The sequence below is a fragment of the Diplodia seriata genome, assembly GCF_021436955.1.
Source record: "Diplodia seriata strain FDS-637 chromosome Unknown scaffold_3, whole genome shotgun sequence".
In the NCBI taxonomy this organism is placed as follows: Eukaryota; Fungi; Ascomycota; class Dothideomycetes; order Botryosphaeriales; family Botryosphaeriaceae; genus Diplodia; species Diplodia seriata.
Genome location: NW_027117310.1, coordinates 3,665,381 through 3,680,853, shown reverse-complemented (window position 1 = coordinate 3,680,853; position 15,473 = coordinate 3,665,381). Strand labels below are relative to the sequence as shown.

Below are 15,473 nucleotides of genomic sequence, written 5' to 3'. Positions count from 1 at the left end.
GTGAATGTGAAAGAGGCTGACGAGGGAAACTGAAGGAAGAAGCAGCAGAAGAAATGAGGGAATTAGTACGATGGTGGGGTTGACACGCCAGGGGCCCGGAATCTCCGTGAAGAATTGAAACAATCTCATGAAGGCTTCAGAGGTCTTCGCGCGAAGAATATCCTAGGACAGCTGACGCGTTTCCCCCAACCAACGCAGTAGGTAATATGTACGAGTGAACAACGAAAAGGAGACCCCGAAAACGCCTACGAAATAAGCAAATAGGAACGCCGTAGGTGCAGGACCGTAGAGCCCCCGAAGCGCCAAAGCGTAACCCATGACCCAGGAGAAACAGCCATACCAGCCAGGAAAACCGGCAACCCTTCATGCTAAGCCCGAGATCACAGAACGTGCCGAGGCCATAAAGCATGACGCTAAAAGAGCCCGTGGTAACCACCCAGTGCCAACGCTCCCGATCAAACTCCGAAAAAGGAAAGGAAAAGACAACAGTGCTGAAGGAAAAGACGAGAAAAGAAACCAAAGCAAGAGGATCGCGGTCGATGGTGCTCTAAAACAATTACAGAGGTATCTTGAAATCCTTAGGTAGCAGAAATTCCGGACATCGATAATTGTTCGTCCGTTAAAGGGGCCAAAAGGGACTTGCATGACTCTATATAGTCTGGATGCAGAAATCATAGAGTCGACGAATCCGGAAATAAAAGGCAAAGCTCCGGATCCAAGATGTTCGCAGCACCAAAACGCCGGCTCGATTACGTATCTACAAGCTGAAGCTTGAGAAGGCGCTTCAAATCATTCTCCATAAGCTTCGTGTCGGCGGCAGGGGATTGGTCACGGGGCGTGTCAGCAGCCGTCGTGTGGGTGAAAGGCGACCTCAAGCCAGGGTGGTGCGTGTATGGCGCGGCAAGAGAATCCTGCATGCCCGCCTGCTGGATGTGCGTGTTCAAGAAATCGCGCGAGAAAGCCGAAGGGTCGGGCTTGCCGGCCGCGGGGCGAGAAGGTGTGGCGGGAAGAGGCGCAGAGTGGGTCACCGGAAGCTCCACGCGGTTGTGGGTCGAAGGAGAAGAGTCCAGCTCCTGACGGAGGGCCGAGGAACGCTTGGCAGAATCGCCCTTTGCGGCCTGGAACAGAGGCGAGAGATTGCGATTACCATAATAATAAGGATTCGCCTCCAAGTTGATCTGGCCTGCAGGAGTACGCGGACCGCCAGAAACCTGTCTGGGTCCGGGACTTGGGCGATAGAAAGGAGACGGGGTGTGGAAATCCTGGCCGTTCTGGGGAGGAGTTCCAGCGAATCCGTTTGCCAAAGGCGATTGGGCAGCCGGTTTCTTGGAAGCAGAAAACAAATCCTTCAGGGCCTGAGGGTAGGACTCGGACTCTTGGGCGGCCCGAGGAACGTCCGAAGGTGCGGACGTCGTCCTAGTCGCAGACATGCGGTGAGCCGGCGAGGGGGACGACGCCTTGGGCGTGATCGCTGCGCCGCTGTCCATTTCCATGTTGAACATGCCATGCTTGTTGTTGTTGGAGGCATGTCTCATGTGGTTGCGTGCATTGGCCGGGGCGGGGCTCTTGCCAGGAGGGGTAGCAGTGCTCAAGAGGCTGGCCTTCCTCGCCTTCTCTTCGCGGTCTGCCTTGAAGAAGAGATCCAACGGAGACTGCTCGGCTTGCGGGCGTGCAAGAATCCGATTGACAGGGGTGGCTCCGGCAAGCGGCGGTGACTCACTCTTCTCGCTGGTGCCGCTGCTGTCCGATTCCTGTTCCAAACGCGTCTGCATCGTCGCAGGGGCGTTGTTTGCGGGAACAGACTTGGAAAAGAATTTGGGCATTGGCAGCGACGAAGCGGCGGGCGACGCGTGGAATGCGGGGCCGGCATAAGCGCTGTCTTTGGCAGGAGTCGCGGCGGCTAGCATGCCGTTCTGCTTGGGCGGGGAGCCACCTTGGCCGGGCGTGGACTGCCGGTCGCGACGGCCGCCACGACGGTTCTTGTTGTTCATCGCAGCAGCAGGGCTGTCAGAGACAGAGCCGTCGAAGCGGTTCGACTTCCTCCCGTTCTGCTGTTCATTGTGGCCGGCGCTCATGTAGCCTTGCACCAGGGCAGTGTCGGACGCACTCGGATTAGGGTGCGCAAGGCGCTGGTTGTTGTCGTAGTTGTTGCGATTCCTGCCCTGACGGCGCTGGTTTGATCTCGCAGGGGTCGAATATGAGTCTGCGGGGTTGGAGATTGACCGGGCGGGTGTTTCACTCTTGGTGTGACGGTGGGGAGCCTTGGAGGCCTTGGAGGGCGTTGTCATGACCTCGGACATGGCGCGTTTGTCGCGGCGAGATGGAGAGTAGATGGAAGTCGTAGGAAAGCGGTCGCGCGACTGTGGAGTTGAAGGTAGATGGCGGGTGACGTAGTATGAGCCGACGTTTGTTATGTGTGTGTTCGGAGGTACGGTGGGGGGCGGGAGGTCGATTTCGTTCGTGGGGTGGATGGCGCGCAAGTGGTGGACATGTATAAGAATGAGGATGCGGTGGTAGAAAGGCTGGCTTGAAGCTTCATGGCCAGAGAGAAGGCGGGTTGGTGAAGTGGTGCGGTCGCGGGAAGGGCAGGCCTTGGGCCGCTTCGCTTCTTGTTGCGAGGAGGCGAAGTAGCCGGCCCCAGACGGGTTTAGCGCCGGAAGGCGCAGCCTAAGCCTTGCTGCCCGTCGCCGACGCAGGCAGCGCAGGCGGGCGAGCTCCGCCCGCCGTGGTACTGCTCGACCGCCGCTCACAGCGACCTCAGTCCACAGCTGCCTGTTTGCCGCAAGCATCTGCTTTCACGATACATTCTCCTCCATCCTCACCTGCGACGCGGGACTCTGGCCACCCGCCCACACACCGATCCGCCGACGTTTGCGTTCGCCCCGCCATCCTCCGAGCAGCGTCATCCACCACCACCAACCTCCATTCCTGCAGACCAGCACTGCAGCCCGCTCCAGTTTTCCCGACCGCAACGCTTCCGGTACTCCACCATGGCCGACGTCGACATGACCGACGCGCCCACTGCGCCGGCGAAGACCAAGACCTCCAAGGCCGGCGGCGAGGGTGCTGGTGAGAAGAAGAAGTTTGAAGTCAAGAAGGTATGGAACACGCATTTGGAGCTCGGTAAGAGCAATCATGGATGCTAAACTTCTGCAGTGGAATGCGGTTGCTCTCTGGGCCTGGGATATTGTCGTCGACAACTGCGCCATCTGCCGCAACCACATCATGGACCTCTGTAAGTGCTCTCGTTTGACTTTGCGAGCCAACATTAACAGCTATTGTAGGCATCGAGTGCCAGGCCAACCAGGCTTCCGCGGCGTCCGAAGAGTGCACCGTGGCATGGGGTATCTGCAACGTAAGAGTCTATCCGGATTGAATCACCAACGCGCATTGCTGACATACGCGTAGCACGCATTCCACTTCCACTGCATTTCCCGTTGGCTCAAGACCCGTCAAGTCTGCCCTCTGGACAACCGTGACTGGGAGTTCCAGAAGTACGGCCGTTGAAGACGTTCATCAAACACGCAAAGATTCAGGCAGTTTCGAAAGATCGCCGTGCTCCGCGCACTGATCCATGCGCATACAAGGGGAAAACTATTTATGGCTGTGACGACGGCGGGAAAGTGGCGGTGCACACAATGGCGTTACAGGGTTGCAAACAGCGCAACAGGTCTATTACAGCGTGATGGGTATCGGATACGAGGTACGAGGTTCTGTAGAGTGAGACTCAAACAAGACTTCATTTATTGCGCCAACGCCTCCCATAATGTGATCGGCGTCCGACCCTTCTATGGCAACGATCTCATGTCACCTCAACCTCTATGCCGCCCAGGCCGGTGGATTGCGGAGGCAGCCAGTTGACAGGGTTCTTGTTGAAAAAGGGCCAAGGCGGAACTACGGCGACAAAGGTAAGGACGGCACCGCCGAGGAGGATGCGCAGGGCAAGGGCAATGTCTTGGGTGGAGTAGCCGACGACAAAGGCGACAATCTGGGTGGAGTCAGAGAAAGGCTCAGAATTGCGGTAAAGGCGAGGGCTTACGCCGGCGGTAGTGAGCAGCGCGGTGGTCAAGAGCTCCGCAAGACGCTGGCCATCAAAGTCCTGGAAGAAAGTCAGCAGGAATTGCGGAGACATGTGGTCGCGTAACACACAATCTGGCCCTCAAAGAGGTCGCGCGCCTTTTCCAGCAGGTCGTCAGCCATGGTAGGCGCTTTCGGGGTGCAGAGCAGCGGTCGAGAGCGGGCGATGATGAAGCTGAAGCTACGTCGCCGCAGCTCGGGCCGGAACGCGAATGCCGCTTGAGGCCCCGCACGGGTCAAGTGGAACGAAATGATTGGGCTCTCGCCAGGCACGGCGGGCGCTGAGCCGCCTCAAGTCATGGCATTCGTATCGTCGACAGCGGTCTGCAGCAGTTCTTTACGCAAAAGATAAATGACTCACATGCGCAACGGCAGCACGGAGTCCGCGGGCCACTCAAAGGGCGCCGATTTCCCGGGCCGTCGCCTTTGATGGGGTGCTGGGTCGAGAGGGCGAGCCCGCTTAGGCTAAGACAAGCTCTTGCGCTGCCGGCTGCCGCCCGTAACGAGCCAAGCAGAAATCTTTCAGCTGTGGTTTCCGCCGCCGCCCTCCTCCCTTCCACTACAACACTCCTGTCCGCCGCGGACTCCTTTGAAAACCCCCACTACTCGCGTTCTGTTGAACCTATGCGCCGCTGCTGTTAAAGCGCCTGCCCCCGCATCGATACCTCAGCCTCTCCGTCCCCTGTGGGCTGGCGTCGACGTCACGCACGGTCTAAAACACCGGACGACACCCCGTAGCCGTGGTGACCGGTCGCTCCCACTGACCTGACCTATTGCGCCTAGTCGTGCGCCCAACGGCCTCTCGCCCCCTCGTCATTTTACCCCCGACCGTTGCAACCCAGGCGCCGCGGCGTCTTTCGTCATAAACACCACCAAGTTGGCGGGCACTCAGGTTCTCGGCTTCTCTTTCATTTACCCCCTTCTCGGCCCACGCATTAGGGTCTGCGGGGCCGATACTAAGCCGTAGGTCTGCTGGGATTCCGGGCTTTGATCGTCACTGACGTAGGACGCACAGCCCATAACTGGTCTCCAGTCGCATCCACGCCGCTTACTTGCGCTGACCACAAACACTCTTTTCCCGTACGCTCTCGGTGGCGTCGGCGGAGGTACTTGTTTACCTCAAAGGAATTCCCACGGCTTAGTGTAGGGAAGAACCCTACGCGAAGCCAACCAGTCAAGTTGACCGCCCACACGCGGTGAGCGCCCACAAGCGGCTCGCCAGGCACAAGTCGCAAACCGGACGCCGGACTCCTGGATCGTCGCGCGCAACGCCCGAACAGACCTGCCCCGCCATACTTTTTACGCGACACCTCAAGAACCAGGAGCTCCCCATCCAGCCAGCAAAATGACGGACACTCCAAGGTCGGAGCACTACCCCACGCGGTTCAGCACCCCGGTGTCTGAACTTGACGACCACCGCCACCAGCAAGCATCAATGCCGCGCGTAGACAATGCCAGCCCCGCGCGCTCGCGCCGCGGCACAGTCACGAGCATTGCCGCCCCTAGGCCCGCACGGCCGGATCTCCTTTCCGTGAACAACGCCCTGGAGCGCCAAGGCATGATTGCAAGGGACTTTGAAAATGCAATCGTGGACGACGACAAGAGCCCCAGCGAGAATGGAGAGAACAGCAATGCCTTCTTTGGACGCCGCGGTTCTGTGAGCCCGATGGCAAGGAGGGACACTTTCCGTCGGCTTCGAGATTCGCAGCCGGACGGCCGTCCGAGATCGCGCGCTTCCACCAAATCCTCCGACTCCGTGTCGCCACCGAACTCTGTGGACGCATTCGCCGACCCACGGCGCCGAGACCGCGCAGGCACCATCAACAGTCAGCGCCCACCGTCGGACGTGGATCTGCGTCTGCAGCGCACCATCTCGCAGGCCACCAACCTGCGCCGCCCAACGTTCAGCGAGGAAAGCCGCCATGGCACTGTCAAGGATGAGACCATGTCGCGACGCAGTTCTGTCGAGGAAGATGTGTGCTTCCCAGTGGAGGAGAGCAGCAACACGTACCGGATTGATTTCGAGGAGCTCGAGGAGTTCGTTGCCACGAACCAGACCAAAACGCCCGTTATCCCGCTGTCACGGAAGCAAAGCAAGGCCAGCATGAATTCGCAGCGCTCGAAGCAGAAGGTCTTCCACGATCTTCGCCGCAAACAATCTGCCCAAGAGATCGCCAAAAGTGCTGGAGATGGCTTCGAAAACTTTCCGCAGATTGTAGACAGTGGCACCGACGTGGAGGACGAGAAGGTCGACGTGCACATTGAGAACCCAGGCCATGTGACGGCCCTGCACGAGCAACACGTCAACAGATGGGCTTTCTTCTCCTCCGAGCTGGACGATACCATCCACGCGGCGGACCTGGGAGGACTTCTTATGCCTGGAGAGAGGTTTCGCGATCTCTTCGAGCTCCCTCCGGACGCTGGAACATGGTGGCTTGACATGCTTAACCCAACCGAGGAAGAAGTCTTTGCAATCTGCAAGGCTTTCGGAGTACACCCTCTCACTCGCGAGGATATCCTCACCCAAGAAGCACGCGAGAAAGTGGAGCTCTTCCGGGCTTACTACTTTGTCTGTTTCCGTTCATTCTACCAGATGGACAAGGAAAGCGAGGACTTCATGGAGCCTGTCAACGTTTACGCCATTGTCTTCCGTGAGGGCCTGTTGACCTTTACCTTTGTGCCGAACCCGCACGCTGCCAACGTCCGGAAGAGAATTGGTCGGCTCAAGGACTACATTGCCCTCAGCTCTGACTGGATCTGCTATGCAATGATGTAAGGACCCTGCTGTAGCAACTCGGGGCTCAGTTTGCTAACATAATCCCAACAGCGACGAGATTGTTGACAGTTTCGGTCCCGTGATCCGCGACATTGAACACGAGACCGACGCCATCGAGGATCAAGTTTTCACTGCACGCGCCGAGGACTCGCGCGCAATCCTGCGCGCCATTGGCGAATGCCGCAAGAAGGTCATGTCGATGATGCGACTTCTGGGCGGCAAAGCCGATGTCATCAAGGGCTTCGCCAAGCGCTGCAACGAGCAATACAGCGTTGCGCCTCGTGGTGACGTCGGACTCTACCTCAGCGATATCCAGGACCACGTCGTCACCATGATGAGCAACCTGTCCCATTTCGAGAAGATGCTCTCGCGCAGCCATTCCAACTATCTAGCGCAGATTTCGGTCGACAATCTGAGTCAGGGCAACGGTATCAACGAGATGCTTGGCAAGATCACCGTCATTGGTACCATACTCGTTCCACTCAACTTGATCTGCGGTCTCTTCGGCATGAACGTGCCCGTTCCAGGTGTCAACAGCAACAACCTGGGCTGGTTCTTTGGCATCCTTGGGGTCATGTGCGCGTTCGTTGTGTCTTGCCTGTTGGTCGCGAAGAAGATGCGATACGTATGAGAACACGCCTGTCGACGATGATGGTCCTGGGGACCTTGGGCAGCACTTCGGTATCTTTCCCTTTGTCTTTTACTTTTGGTCTGTTCCTCGCCTAGTATTCGCCTACTCGTGTCTTTTGGAGGCAACTCTACTATTGGATGATATAGATCCAGTTTTACCCCCTTTTCCTTCTCTCCTGCTGTATTGATCTGTACGTTTGCATCACTAGCCTTTGCTTCTTTTTTGATTTTTCTTGATTGTTTAGTGTTCTTGGCGTCGATGGTAGAAAATAACTTGGGATATACCTACACTTGGGGGACGGTGGCGTGAGTTGGCTGATCACGGAGGCGTCTGTGTGGGGGGTGGTCTGCTGCATGTACCTCATGCTACGTACAAACGAAGTAATACTTGCGCACTTGCAACATATCTGTCTCGTACATGGCCTTCATCATCCGCAATCTGTGGTACGTACGGGAAATATCGCCGGGCTTACCTCACTTTAGTGATGAGACTGCCGCTTCACCCATCATCAGTCATGCATTCAACGCTACTAGGAGAGTATTCCCCACATTGAGAGGTGTATCCTGGTGTTACACGAAGCAACGTAAGCTTGAAGAAAATCAAGCAGATATATATGTACAGTAAGCCGCCTGAGAACTCATTGATTTGGGCTTGGTAAGATGCTAATGAACAATCGGGCTAAAGAAACTACCAATTGACACTTGCGAAATGGGGAAATTGGAGCCTGGTATCGTAGAAGGTCTGTCGCTTAGACTCGGAGTCGTGGGCACAATTCGCCCAGTTGACTTGGAGGATGCAACATCCTAGCAAACGCTAAGCGACCATTGACCAATCACTTCGCATGATATCTTGGTGCCTGCAGACACGCCCCACCTTGGTAGTTTCACGGGGATGCGGCTGCTGTTGCCTGAACTCTCCAAGGTGCTCTTGCGATCCCGAGATTGAATACGCGTATTCGATGGACGCCATACACAGCTTCCCGCTGCGTCTCTTGAAGACACGTACACAGGATGAAGCATTGATGGCATCCGGTGTCCATCAATCAGTACAACGTGTTATCATATCGTAGCATATTTAAAGCTTGCCGTCCTCCAACACTTTCATCAACATCCTCACTCCTATCAATCTCCAGAACCATCACGACAAGCCAAGAAACGAAAATGCCGACCTTCGAAGAGACAATCGACAAAGCCACCGCATGGGACGGCCACACAGACAACCGCACCACCCACGGCATCGTCTGCAAAGCCATCAACAGCGACGGTACCTCCTCCTTCCACCACCACCCCCACCACCCCCACCACCAACTAACCCCCCACCCTCCCACACAGGCACCACCCTCCTCGCCCACGCCTCGGGCACCACGCACCCCTCCTCACCTTCCTCCCCCGCCATCACCCCCTCCAACACCTTCCACCTCGCCTCCTGCACCAAACTCCTCACCTCCATCTGCGCCCTCCAATGCGTCGAGCGCGGCCTCATCGGCCTCGACGACGCCCTCGACGCCTGGCTGCCCGAGCTCTGCGCGCTGCCAATCATCACCACTGCATCCACCACCACCACTGCCACCGCCGCCACCACTTCGAACCCGGAAACGCCCGCCGAGTCCGCCTTCACCTTCACCTTCACCCCGCGCTCCACCCCCCTCACCCTCCGCCACCTCCTCACCCACACCTCGGGCCTCGCCTACGCCGCCCTGCACCCCGTCATCAACGCGTGGCGAGCGGCTACCGGCGGCGGCGCGGGTCCTGGTGCGCCGGACGCAGCGGGCGACGTCGTAAGCGACTGCAGCGTGCCATTCGTGCACGAGCCCGGCGAGGGGTGGACGTACGGCACTGGTCTCGACTGGGCGGGGAAGCTGGTGGAGAGGTTGAACGGGGCTCCCGCTGCCGGTGCTGGTGCTGGTGGTGGGGAGGAGCCGGCGGCCACCGTCACGCTGGAGGCGTACATGAGCGAGAACATATGGGCGCCGCTGGCGCTGCGCGACTCGACGTTCCTGCTCGCGGCGCGGCCGGACGTCGAGGCGCGGCTAGTCGCGACGGCGGAGAACGCGTTTCCGCCGTCTCGCGGTCTGCAGGCGCGCGCGGAGGGCCCGACGACATGGCCGCCGCGCCGGCCGCGAGATTGCTTAGGGGGCGACGGCATGTACTCGTCGGCGGGCGACTACGTCGCGGTGCTGCGGGACCTGATGCGGGAGGAACCGAGGTTGCTGAAACGGGAGACGGCGGACCTGCTGTTCGCGCCGCAGCTGGGCATGGCGAGCGAGGGCGCCCGGCGGGATCTCAAGGCTGCTATGGAGGTTATGGGGGTTATTTGGGGCGGGAAGGTGCCGGAGGGGGTGAGGTTGGATTATGGGCTTGGCGGGTTGCTGTATGTGGATGGCGATCCGGAGACGGGGATGCGAAGCGGGACGCTGACGTGGGCGGGGAATGGCAATACGTTGTGGTTTTTGAATAGGGGTGAGGATGGGGGGAAGGGCGTTGCGGCGTTTTTTGCGACGCAGCTCTTGCCGTCGGGGGGGCCGGAGATATCGGGGCTTGTCAGGCTGTTCATCCAGGAGGTTTGGAAGCGGGCGGAGTAGGTGTGTATGTTCGATGGTGGAGTACTGTTGGAGGCTCTTAGCGATGTCGGTATAAAGGTTGTCTGCTTCCATTGATACTGGGAACTGTTGCGGCACTCCTTATCCTGTTTGCTTTCTTAAACCACGCAGGCGCCGGTACAAACTAAGCAGAAATATCATGATAGCGTCGTGCAACAACCATCCACCCTACAATTCGACGTCCCAAAGACTAAATGAGTCAATGAAACCATCACATTCGCAACAGCCCCCATAGCAGATGCTTTCATCCCGCTAGGGGCGGCTCGCACAGCTTGGTGAGCGTAAAGGGAAAGTGTAACGATCAAACATTATCCACTACACCGGATTCCGCCATGAAGGCGTCAGTGAGAGCAAAAGAGTACTTGAGCTTGAGTACCGAGTTCATTGGCGCGTACAGCCTTCCCACGTTATGTCTGTGATAGGGAAGCAGAGGCGGCGAAGGCAGCAGAGGCAGAGTTGGTCCGCTCTGCAGCATATACAATGTAGACTAGACGTCAAGGCACCGATGACTTCGGCATGGTGGAAAACTGCGGAGATAGGCGAGGTTTGTGATTCAGCCGCATATGCACAGATCCACCTTCCTCCGCGGCTACGTGTTCAGAGCTCGTTAGCTGAGCCAAACATCCGCCCACTTGGTTTTGCTGTTATTACCTTACTTTGAAACCTCAGCCTTTTGGTAAGCTAGGTGATTGGCAATTAAGTCAAGCCGGGAGGCGTGTATGCAATATCCTCTATGCCGTTTCTGTGCGACATTGTGTAGATCCACAGAAGCGCTCGTCAAAATTGACAGGGGTAACTCAGGAAGTGGCCCCTCCACATCGCTAAACAAACCCTTTTGGCCAATTCTTCGAATTCGGCATGTGTTCCGAGTACTGGCTCCATTATAACGTATGTAAGTTTCTCTAGCCGCAGATTTCCGATGATGTTGGCCCCCATGTTGGGCTATGTTACAAATACCCGTTGCTGCCCGACTTTTGTACGGCATATCGCCCACGACATTCCAACGCCGATTGTTCTGCCTTTGCGGCTACAAAAATTGCACGTCTTGTTACAGTCTTGTCCGAGACACGTGGTAACACCTTCTATGGACGCCCACAATGTCAAGCAATCTAAAAAGGCCGGATCTTTATACGGTTGGATGGATATCTGTCCTTATTGTTGAGCGCACAGCAGCGACTGCGCTCCTTGACGAACGGCATGAGGAGCCGCCCGAATTCGAACAGCATCGCGCTGATGACAACTCCTATACCTGGGGTCGGATGGGAAAACACAACGTGGTGATCGCGTCGTTTGAGGATGGTGACAGCGGGACGAATTCTGCTGCGTTAGTGGCAGAACGCATGCTTCTTTCACTACCACACATCAGAGTTGGTCTTCTGGTTGGTATTGGCGGCGGCATACCAAGTGTCCGCCGTGACATCCGCCTTGGAGACGTTGCAGTCAGCCAGCGGAAGGATTCAAGCGGAGGTGTCGTCCAGTATGATTTTGTAAAAGTCAAGCCAGGACAGAAGCGCGAACGCAAGGATTTCCTTGGAAAAGCTCCTGGCGTACTCCTCAAGGCAATGGGCGCTCTTAAGACTGAGCACGAGCTCCAACCATCCAAAATATCGAAGTTTCTGGACGACATGATCTCGAAATACCCAAAACTGGCCGAGCCAACCGACGACAGAGCTGGGTTCATATTCCCAGGATCTGACGTGGATCGACTGTTCAAGGATGACTATCCACACCTAGGTGGAGATGACTGCCAAGTGTGCGATGAGGGTCAGCTTTTACCAGCTCGAAACAAACGAACCGCAAACCACCCGAAGATCCACTACGGAATCATTGCATCCGGCAACACAGTTGTGAAGGATGCTGTCAGCCGGAGGAATCTCATCGAGCACCTTTCTGAGGACTGTATTTGCTACGAAATGGAGGCTGCAGGCCTGATGAACAACTTTCCCTGTCTCGTCATCCGGGGAATTTGCGACTACGCGGACTCCCATAAAAACGACCAGTGGCATCCATATGCTGCGGCTACAGCAGCTGCATTTGCGAAGGAACTCCTTGATTTTGTTCCGCAGAGCGCGTTGGAGAAGACTGAAAAAGCAATCGAAGCTGTCAGAGACATCGCACAGGATGGTTAGTAAAACGACCTTCATTTTGTCTTCATTCGAAATCAAGCATATTGGAAATCCTGTGTATAAATTTGCAGACTGTTTCCCAGGCGGATCCTTGAGCGGAGCCGTTATAATGGGAGGGTTTCATACGGAATCTGTATATGTACCAACGATACTGCTTGATTCATGTTTTACGGCGTACATGTCACCATTTAAAGCTTTGGTTTTGTTGAAGTGTGGTAAAACTGACAAGAGTAAAGTCAGTGAGCGTTTGACCAAAGTCGAAGCAATCACGGAAGACATAAACTCAACCCTTCACGATCAAAATCTTGACGACTGGTTATCACCGCCTGATCCATCCATCAACTACAACGAAGCGAAAAAGAAGCGCCACAAAGACACTTGTCAGTGGTTTCTGCAAAGCAAGATCTTCGAACAATGGAAGAGGACACCAGGTTCGTTCATCTGGATTCATGGCCTTGTCGGGTGTGGCAAAACGGTCCTCAGCTCTGCTATCGTTGATGCTCTTCACGAGGACGCCGAGGTACGGAGGACTGTCCTTTACTACTTCTTCGACTACAAAGAAATTGCAAAGCAGTCTCTTGATGGCATGATCCGCTCCCTCATATGCCAACTCTATCCAGCTTCCAAGGAGACTCAACAGCTGCTGATGAAAGTCTTCTCGTCCTGTCATCGTGGAACACATCAACCATCAACGGACTCACTGTGTGAGACCTTCCAGAATATGATAGTTAGCCTGGCTAACGTCTCTATCATTCTTGATGGACTGGATGAATGCCAGAAGAGAAATGAGCTTTTGTTTTGGATGCGAGACTTGGCAAAGTCCAAAATTCCAAATCTGCATGTCATTGGTGTGAGCCGGAGGGAACAAGACATTGAATCATTTGTCTCGCGCTGGATAACACCAGAATACGTGGTTGAGGCCACGGAAGACTCCATCAACAAGGACATACAAACTTTTGTTCAGCATCAAGTTCGAAGGGGCGACGGCCTCAAGATGTGGCAGTCATATCCAAAGCTACAGAAGGAAATTGAGACAACGCTGACCGAAAAGGCCAATGGAATGTAAGTCAACCACCGAGACATACCAATTCACCATGTCTTATACGATAAGTAGGTTTCGATGGGTTGAATGCCAACTCATTGCGCTGGAACATTGTCTGGATCCCTATGACATCAGACGGACGCTGGCATCTCTACCCACAACACTGGAAGAGACCTACGCTCGCACTATTCGCAACATACCTAAGAATTGGACCGAGAAAGCTGTCAGGCTTTTGCAGCTTCTCGTATACACAGACGAGCCACTCACAATTGAAGCTGGAGTCGATGCTCTGGCAGTCAATCTCTCGGAAAAACCTCACTTTGATCCTGAAAACAGAATGCCAGAGCCAAGGCTCCTGCTTCGGATCTGCTCAAGCTTGGTATCAACAACCATTCAAGAAGTGTCTTTTTACAAAAAGAAGGAGGTAGTTCGACTTGCTCATTTCTCTGTCAAGGAATACCTTCTTTCAGACCGGGTGGACCATATTATTCGGCACAGCATCGCTGAAATTCCAGCAAGATCATCGATTGTTAGAGTCTATCTGGAATATGTCTCACAAATTGGAAAGGACAGAATCGAAAACTTCATGGCTTTTCCACTAGTCGACTATGCATCTGGCTGGATAGATCACATCATTTCATCTGAGGTGGAAACCGCCGTTCAAGAGCGCATTTTGACTTTCTTCCTGGGAGAGCAACAAGCGTATCGAAAATGGAATACGTTGGTGGGCACAGCGGAAACAATATCCTCTACGAAAGTTGTAGCAAGTCCGCTCTACCACGCTTCGGCAGCCGGACTCAATAATACTGTCGAACGCCTCATCCAAAATGGAGCCGAATGCAATGAGAAACATATACTTGGCTCGCATTCCTGGAATCCACTTCTCATGGCAGCAGTCAATGGACACGAGAAGATCGTCCAGCTCCTCCTTGCGCACATGACAGATCCCAAAGAGACCTTGGCCAGTAACCCGAAGATATTAAGAGGCGCTGTTTGCAATCAACACTATAACACTGTGGAGCTTCTTCTCGAGCACGGTGCGAATCCTGATGAGAGACTTTCTGGCGAGTCTGCACTGTCTCGTGCCGTGAAGTTTCAGAACAGAAAGATGGTCCAACTTCTTCTCGAGCACGGTGCGAATCCAAATTATATTGTGGAATTCAGGCATTCGATCCTCACGAAAGCCATCACGGATCAAAACGAGGAGTTTGTGGAATTCCTTCTGAAATTGGGTTTCTACGAAAACCTGAAATCTGGTGAGGGCAAGTCCCTGCTCGGAGAAGCTCTTTTCAGGAACAACACGAGGATCATGCAGCTCTTTCTAGATCATCTAACGGACCCAAACGAAAGATTTGGTTCAATGCCAATTCTAACCTTCGCTGTCGCATCTGGAAATGAAAGCTTCGTCCGACTTTTTCTAGATTACGGTGCAGATCCAAACGTCAAAGTTGCCGGCCATACCATTTTGTATCGGGTCAAAGTTTGGACCAAGATAGTAGTCCCGGCGAAGATAGTTCAACTTCTCGTGGACCACGGCGCGATAGAGGCTTAGCTCGTGAGTGGGTGGCGGTGAGGTATTTCGGAGAGGGCATGGTGCATGTGTTGTTGTCGGGGAAGGGGGTGGGGGCGGTGCCCGAGAAGGGTGCCCGAGAAGGATGCGGTGGTGGAGGAGGTGGAGGAGCGGGCGTGGTTGCCGGAGCAGTTGTGGATTACGGAGGAGCGGGCGGTTCTTCCGCGGGATGTTGCTGATTTGTGGAAGCTGGGGTCGGGTTGGAATGGGTTACCGGCCTTAGCTTTCAATGTCTTATTGGGATTGTTCGTAGCTTCAACAGTGTCTGTTTCGTAGGATGATCGGTTGCGAATTTACACCCCCATGGAAATTTTAACAAAAATCAGGTAGCTAGAGAGAATTTCACATGCTACAGGTACCTTCCGGGAAACTTGGGGGAAGAGAAAGTTGAATGCAGAAAGGGAATCATATCTCATAGGCACATATCAGTCGTACTCATCTCTTACGCACTCGCGGTAACACCATCCCCAGCTGCTTCCTCCATTTCCCTCCGGATCCGCTCCCGCACCCTCACCAACGCCTTCCCCAGCAAATTCTCCCCCCACTCCTCCCTCGGCGTGCGCGCAGCATCACCCGCCGCAAAGCCGATCCCCCACACACGATCGAATTTCGACGCCTCGGCCAACTCCCTCTCGCCAGTGTCCAGCAGCAT

The 15,473-nt window shown here is 55.3% G+C and overlaps 3 protein-coding genes across 3 annotated transcripts; 2 read left to right on the top strand and 1 right to left on the bottom strand.

Annotated features, from left to right (window-relative positions):
• Positions 1-749: 749 nt before the first annotated feature.
• On the bottom strand, positions 750-2,300 carry SLS55_003796 (uncharacterized protein; the record flags this gene model as incomplete). The annotated part of the gene is made up of 2 exons (XM_066775260.1): positions 750-2,203; positions 2,240-2,300. The coding sequence occupies 2 exons, from the start codon at positions 2,298-2,300 to the stop codon at positions 750-752; spliced, it is 1,515 nt and encodes a 504-aa protein (XP_066635379.1).
• Positions 2,301-5,512: 3,212 nt separating this feature from the next.
• SLS55_003795 (uncharacterized protein) lies at positions 5,513-6,853 on the top strand (the record flags this gene model as incomplete). The annotated part of the gene is made up of 2 exons (XM_066775259.1): positions 5,513-5,521; positions 5,627-6,853. The coding sequence occupies 2 exons, from the start codon at positions 5,513-5,515 to the stop codon at positions 6,851-6,853; spliced, it is 1,236 nt and encodes a 411-aa protein (XP_066635378.1).
• A 1,791-nt stretch (positions 6,854-8,644) lies between these two features.
• On the top strand, positions 8,645-10,065 carry SLS55_003794 (uncharacterized protein; the record flags this gene model as incomplete). Its single annotated transcript, XM_066775258.1, has 2 exons — positions 8,645-8,747; positions 8,816-10,065. 2 exons carry the CDS (start codon positions 8,645-8,647, stop codon positions 10,063-10,065), a joined length of 1,353 nt encoding a protein of 450 aa, XP_066635377.1.
• Positions 10,066-15,473: the final 5,408 nt, after the last annotated feature.